Raw genomic sequence first — 6393 nt, forward strand, 5'->3', positions numbered from 1 at the left:
GCATGAAAGTTATTCATTTAGTGAGGGCAGAAGCTGGGGAAGACTGGGGAGCAGTCATTAATATATATGTACTGTATATATACATTTATATCACAAAAATGAACAATGTATTAGATATGTCTTTTGAAAAAGCAGAAATTAAAGCAATATTAAAAAAGAAGTAATAAAAAAGTTGCACAGAAAACAGAGGGGAGGAAACAGTGCTGACAAGAATGAAAAAAGGTCTGAATCAAACTGTATTTTGAATAGGAGACAGGATTATCTAAAATTACATAGTGTTTATATACCCCCCTCCCCTTTTTAATTTATGATTTTATCATTGTATTTTTTTACCTATTTATTTGATTCCCTCTTTCTTTTGATCTAAAAAGATATACAGTATGATGGTAGTGTTACATACTCCGATACAGCTGGTGGCAGTATGCACCAAAGAAAGTTATGGTTGCAACCTGCCAATAAACAAGAAGAAGAAGAAGTCATTGTTTCGCTGCGGACCGAAAGAAGAAGAAGAAGACAGTCTTCGCAGGGCGATACATGTCGGAGTATTCCTTGTTTCTATACCGAGGTAGGTTCATTACAATGAGATTACACCTGGGAGAATCGCAGAAGCCTTTAGTCGACCATTAAATGACCTCTTATTATTATTATTATTATTATTATTATTATTATTATAAAACGTCTGATGTTTCCGGTCATTATCTTTACCGGGGTTAACACAAACAGTGGCTCTTGTGTTTCTTTGAGTCGGTTAAGTCGACTGAAATGTGACAGAGTAACTTAACCTTGGAGATAGATGATTATAAAATGTAATAACATTATATAGACTGTGTAAAAACAACTCCGGTGAATAAGGAACACTGTTTAGGATGATTGTGCGGTTCGTGTCCTGCCGCAGTTGTTTTATTTTGAAAGGTAAAAACCAGAAGTAGTAGTCTTTGCCCGGACATGTTCGACTAGCCGTTACATAAGGGGTTGGAATGTGAGTGTTTTGAAGCAAACGACTTTGCATGGGCCAAATATGATCACTATGATCACTCACTTTGGGGGAGCCGTAAAGCTGTCCATCTTTATGAGCAGTCTGTGCTGAAAACGGTGTGCAACAGGTGCGTTCAGCACCAACAAAACGTAGCAGCTATGTTTTAGAAGAAGAAGATTTCCTTTGTTAGTCCCGCGAATGGTGAAATTCAATTTTCACTCTATTATTTTTTCATTTTACACACACAGGCCCAAAATACACACACATGCACAGACAGGACCTATATACATGCAACCAATGGAGAGGTGTTGCAAGGGGGCTGCCAGTGACCAGCGCCCTGAGCAGTTGGGGGTTCGGTGCCTTGCTCAACAGCACCTCGGCAGTGCCCAGGAGATGAACTGTCACCTCTCCAGCCACCAGTCCACACTCCATTCATGGTCCACACAGGGACTCGAACCAGCAACCCCCCGGTTCCCAGCCCAGTCACCTATGGACTGAGCTACTACCGTCCATAACATTGTGTTCAATTCACCACAGTTTCAGTGTAAATCAACGCTTTGCTACGTTTTGTGAAAGATGAACGCACCCCTGGATAGCGAACTAAAAATGGCTTCTAATCCAATGAGCCACCACAAAAGTTTCTGTGCTTCGAGGTTTATTCCCATGACGTGCGGCCCACTGAACATGTGCAGTAGTGTTTCTCCCGCCTCTCCATGCCCTTTGGCTCAAAAATATATATTTTTTTTCACATTGACTCATAAAGGAGACATCAAATTTTGTGTTTTGTGTTTCTGCTGCAGATCAGCCACCATGACAGCCAAGCATGGACTGATAACTGATTCCTTCAAGGTGGTGAAGAAAGCAAGGAGAGGGGTGAAACGAGAGAAGAGGGCCTCTCCTCCTCCGCCACAGAAAGGTGAAGAAGAGCACAGCTATCTATCCAATCTCCCGTCAATGAAATCCAGATTTCATATTATAATTAGCGTGACCTTCAGTTCCAGGTCGTTTTCGTGTCAGTGTTAACTTACTATGGCGTTCATTGACATTCATTCGTTGGCTTTTGGAGTTTTCCTGGCTTTTTTTTTGGTCAAACATTTTGAACATTAAAAATGACATTTTATTTTGTTTTTGTTGATTTCAGTGGCATTTTATCAATCTTAGAGCAGTGCCTGATTCATCAGAAACTTTACTGTAGTACTGACATGAATTCCGTTTGAATCTTTTCATTGACGCAGAGGCTGAAACTGACACAGTTGGAGAGGAGACGCTGCAGAAGCTCAAACAGTTTGATCTGGACTGGAGATTTGGGCCCTGCACAGGTAACATCCCTTCACATGTTCACACTGAGATTACCAAGCTTTGGAATAAGGCCCATAAGGTGGTGCACACCTAGATATGATGTACTGCTTTACTATAATGAGTGCTGCATGCGGCTGTGGATCAGTGGGGTTGTCCTCCATTCAAGAGATCGGCGATTCGATCCCCAGCTGCCCCGGTCCACATGTCGAAGTGTCCTTGGGCAAGACACTGAACCCCGGATTGGGCATGGGTGTGTAAATGAGGTGTGAATGGTCACATTAGATCAGATGGTACGTAGATGTCCACTGTCATCAGTGTGAATGTGACAAGTAGTGTGAAAGCACCTTGAGTAGTCAGGAGACTAGTAAGGCGCTATGATTTTCTTATGTTAGCCAACACATCAGCAAAAATACACATTTTTATTGTAATTTCAGAATTTGATTTGCATAAATATTTTTACTATTTGCTTTACATATTATTTACGTATATTCCACTTCTGAAATTGATTCCAACAGCCCTCCTGTAGATGTTTCAAATGTTGAAGATTGTTGTAAATTGTCTTCATTTTAAACTGTTTTATGTTTGAAATTGTATTTTGTGCTGCTGCTCCCTGTCTTTCTCGGAACAGTTAAGTTTAATGTCAATGAGTTATAACTTCTGGTTGAATAAAAGTTCTATAAAACAAATAAATGCATTTGACTGTGTTGCGTAGGACTGTCTCATAAATGAAGCTACAATTTTTAGCCACCACAACAATAATAATAAGTATATCATTACAAATCTAAAAAAAAAAAGGCATGGCTGATCATGATCAAATAAGTAAAAATGGTATCTAATTACATACCGGGACTTCTAACTCATATTTTAGGCTGATTCATGGAAACTGCTATTGTTCCCGAGGGGCTTAAAAAATAAGAAATGATATCTTTATTTAAAACTGGTTATCCAAGCAACTGTACAAACTGTCGCCCCTTGTCTATTTTACTTTGATTTTCAAAAAAACTAAATAAAAATGTACACCAGACTTTTTTCCAGAACGCATTTGAGCGAGAATGACTTCACTGCCTGAGATGTCGTGGTATACACACATGGAATGCCAAAGGACACATTGTCCAGAGCTCGCTACCTTTGGAAAAGCAAAGTAATGCGCTGTGTGCAGCACTGCGGTTAAAAATGTTTTTTAAAAAAATAGAAAATCAATACGTTGTGGTCACTGTTGATATGGTGGCGGACACACCACAAATAAATCTGTGTATGGGAAACACTACATGATCACAGATGAAAATGGTCTGTGCTTCAGTGCTGTTAAGTGTCCATGTTTTACTGCAGTCAGTCATGTCCATTCACAAAGCAGTGTAGCTGCACTTGTTCTGGGTTGTAGTGATGCACAAACACATTTTGATCACACACAGCACTGAATCATGGATCCTCTCTCTCTCTCTCTCTCTCTCTCTCTCTCTCTCCAGGTATCAGCCGGCTGCAGAGATGGGAGAGAGCAAAGTTTCATTGTCTGAGCCCACCTGAGGAGATCAGAGAGCTGCTGCTGCAAACACACACTGACCCCGAGACCAACCTGAGGTAGAACGCACGCACACACACACACACACACACACACACACACACACACACACACACACACACACACACACACCCCGACACATAGCGTTAGTGCATGTTCCCACACATACTGACAGTAATATCACTGTGAAAAATAGATATCCAGCTCTATTGAAGTATTAAACCTCTATGCTTTCTAAGTACTGCCCATAATGTGTCCACAACCCTGATTATCAAACACTTATTAATAACTGGTCCCTGCTTGGATTCATATTCTTCATTAGTCAGAGAGATTAACAGTAAATCATAAACATGAACAACTTGAGTCTGCATTTCATTAAGGCAAATGGGATGGAATGATATTCATCCCCACTCTTAGAGCCACTTTCATAATAGTGAATGAATTATTAATGGGTGATTGTGTTCTTTGTCTTTCAGCCTTTGGAGCGGATATCCTTTGTGAGGGAGACATTGTAAGAAAAAGAAAAAATTCAGGTTCCAACAAAAATCCATTTATCACAAATGTGTCTCAGAGGGATTTACCTTCTGTCCTGAAAGAGGTTTTTTGCCGATTTGAATCCAGGTCTGTGTCAAGGCAGTGTGGGCAGTTTGTGCAGATGAACAGTGTTTGGCTTCCCTCTGTGGCTGCAGCGCATGAAGCTCAGAGCCCCGGAGGCTCCGAATCACACTCTGCTGCTATGCTCCGTGGGTATTCCAGCCACGGAGAGAAGCCAAACATCGTTCATCTGCACAAACTGCCCACACTACCATGACATAGAGCAGGATTAATTTTGGTATCCCTTTAAACCCCGAAAAACTCCACAAAAAAGAGTAAAGATATTTAAAGGGAGAAACCTCAAGAAGAGCAATGGAGAAACATTTTAAATAAAAAAGGAATTCTACCAAAATACCGGCTTCTTCTGTCTTGTGTATAATGGAGAGTATGGTACGTCAATAATATATTATAGGTGTATATGACTTGTCTCCAATAGTATATTTAAATAACTCAGTCATTCAGTATTGTATCCATCTAGCAAAGTCAATGTGGTCTGCACACTGACATACATTTGCCTCAGTCTTTGTATAACTGACCTAATTTAACACGCTCAATCCCAGCTGGGGCCCTTCTGTGTGGAGTTTGCATGTTCTCCCCGTGTCTGCGTGGGTTTTCTCCGGGTTCTCCGGTTTCCTCCCACATCAAAGACATGCAGGTGTTTGGTTCATTGAGGACCTTGAGGAAAATTGCCCCTAGGTGTGAATGGTTGTCTGTCTCTGTTTGTCTCTATGTGTCCTGTGATAGACTGGTGTCCTGTCCAGGGTGGACCCGGCCTCACGCCCGATGTCAGCTGGGATCAGCTCCAGCCCCCCCGCAACCCTGACAGGGACAAGAGGTTGAAGATGAATGAATGAATGAATGAACTCCATGAGACATATGAGGTAGAGGATACTGTATGGACAGCTGCCCCCACTGGAAATATTTGACATATTAAAACATGGTAGCTGTTAGCGCCACCATTTGATTAGTCATTACATGTTTCAAGTTTTTGCTAATAACTCATGAACCACGAGGCAAAGCAAAACAGTATACAGGTATATCCAGTGTGTTCCTTGGATGATTCCGACTCAAATGAAAGAGACCACGCACATTTGAACCTATAAAATCATCCGTCATTTAGGGTTTTATGGTAAACCCATTTTTCAAACCAAAAAAGCTGGACCTGATGCACCATAACTCTTCAATGCTTCATTGGTTTGCAACTAATGACGGGCCACTAAAGCTTCATTCAGCTATATGAAGCCTTTCCTTTTTTTTCTGAGTCCAATAAATGGAGCTCTCTGTTCAACGGTTGAAAACACACTGAATTACCATTCATTGGGGACGGCTTTGGCTCAGAGGTAGAGCTGGTCGTCTTCCTATTTGAGAGATCGCCGGTTCGATCCCTGGCTCCTCCAGTCCGTATGTCAAAGTGTGAAAGATGTGCGTGACACTGAACCCCGAATTGCTCCCTGTGGTGCGCATTGGGTGGTGGTGATGTGGTGTGAATGGTTAGATTAGATGGTCTGTAGATGTCCACTGCCATCAGTGTGAATGTCTGTGTGAATGGGTGAATGTTACACTGTGAAAGCCCCTTGAGTAGTCAGAAGACTAGAAAGGTGCTATAGAAGTACAAGTCCATTTCCCATTGAGCCTTTTTCTTTAATCCAAGAGCTCCATCTAGTGGGCTCAGAAAATTAAGAAAGTTTACAAAGCCTCATTTGACCATCACTTATTGCAACAAAATTTGGAATGTTGTCCATACAGTCACATTGCCACGAGTCTAAAATTTCATTAAACTCTACCCACAGGGGGCGCTACACCAACATTAAAACATGATATTTCTGTGATTCTGTTTACTTTGATAAAATTAAACTTTGTAGACAAGTTCTCCAAGAGCATGTGCATGATGCTTGTTGCCATTAGTAAAACAATACTGTAATTAACTGTCTATATGTGTACATATGTATTTTATATTCCATGGTTACCAATCTGAGCAAGGTTGTCGAAGTGCTGAATTGTTGTG

The 6393-nt window shown here is 41.1% G+C and overlaps 1 protein-coding gene across 2 annotated transcripts; it reads left to right on the forward strand.

Moving 5' to 3' along the window:
* The first annotated feature begins 491 nt into the window (after nucleotides 1-491).
* On the forward strand, nucleotides 492-4729 carry pold4 (DNA polymerase delta 4, accessory subunit). 2 transcript variants are annotated; one of them, XM_083923161.1, is made up of 5 exons: nucleotides 492-565; nucleotides 1777-1892; nucleotides 2212-2295; nucleotides 3742-3853; nucleotides 4271-4729. In XM_083923161.1, the coding sequence occupies exons 2-5, from the start codon at nucleotides 1787-1789 to the stop codon at nucleotides 4293-4295; spliced, it is 327 nt and encodes a 108-aa protein (XP_083779287.1). In that variant the 5' UTR covers nucleotides 492-565; nucleotides 1777-1786; the 3' UTR covers nucleotides 4296-4729. The 2 variants fall into 2 exon arrangements, with proteins under 2 accessions (XP_083779287.1, XP_083779288.1); XM_083923162.1 differs by lacking the exon at nucleotides 492-565 and adding an exon at nucleotides 940-979.
* The last annotated feature ends 1664 nt before the right edge of the window (nucleotides 4730-6393 follow it).

The sequence above is a fragment of the Echiichthys vipera genome (genome assembly GCF_963691815.1).
Source record: "Echiichthys vipera genome assembly, chromosome: 2".
In the NCBI taxonomy this organism is placed as follows: Eukaryota; Metazoa; Chordata; class Actinopteri; order Perciformes; family Trachinidae; genus Echiichthys; species Echiichthys vipera.

Bases quoted from the DNA above. Each gene is read 5' to 3' on its own strand.
- pold4 (XM_083923161.1), top strand. From the start codon at position 1,787: ATGACAGCCAAGCATGGACTGATAACTGATTCCTTCAAGGTGGTGAAG. The intron at 1,893-2,211 runs GTGAAGAAGAGC...TCATTGACGCAG, and splicing joins TCCTCCTCCGCCACAGAAAG to AGGCTGAAACTGACACAGTT. The intron at 3,854-4,270 runs GTAGAACGCACG...TTTGTCTTTCAG, and splicing joins GACCCCGAGACCAACCTGAG to CCTTTGGAGCGGATATCCTT.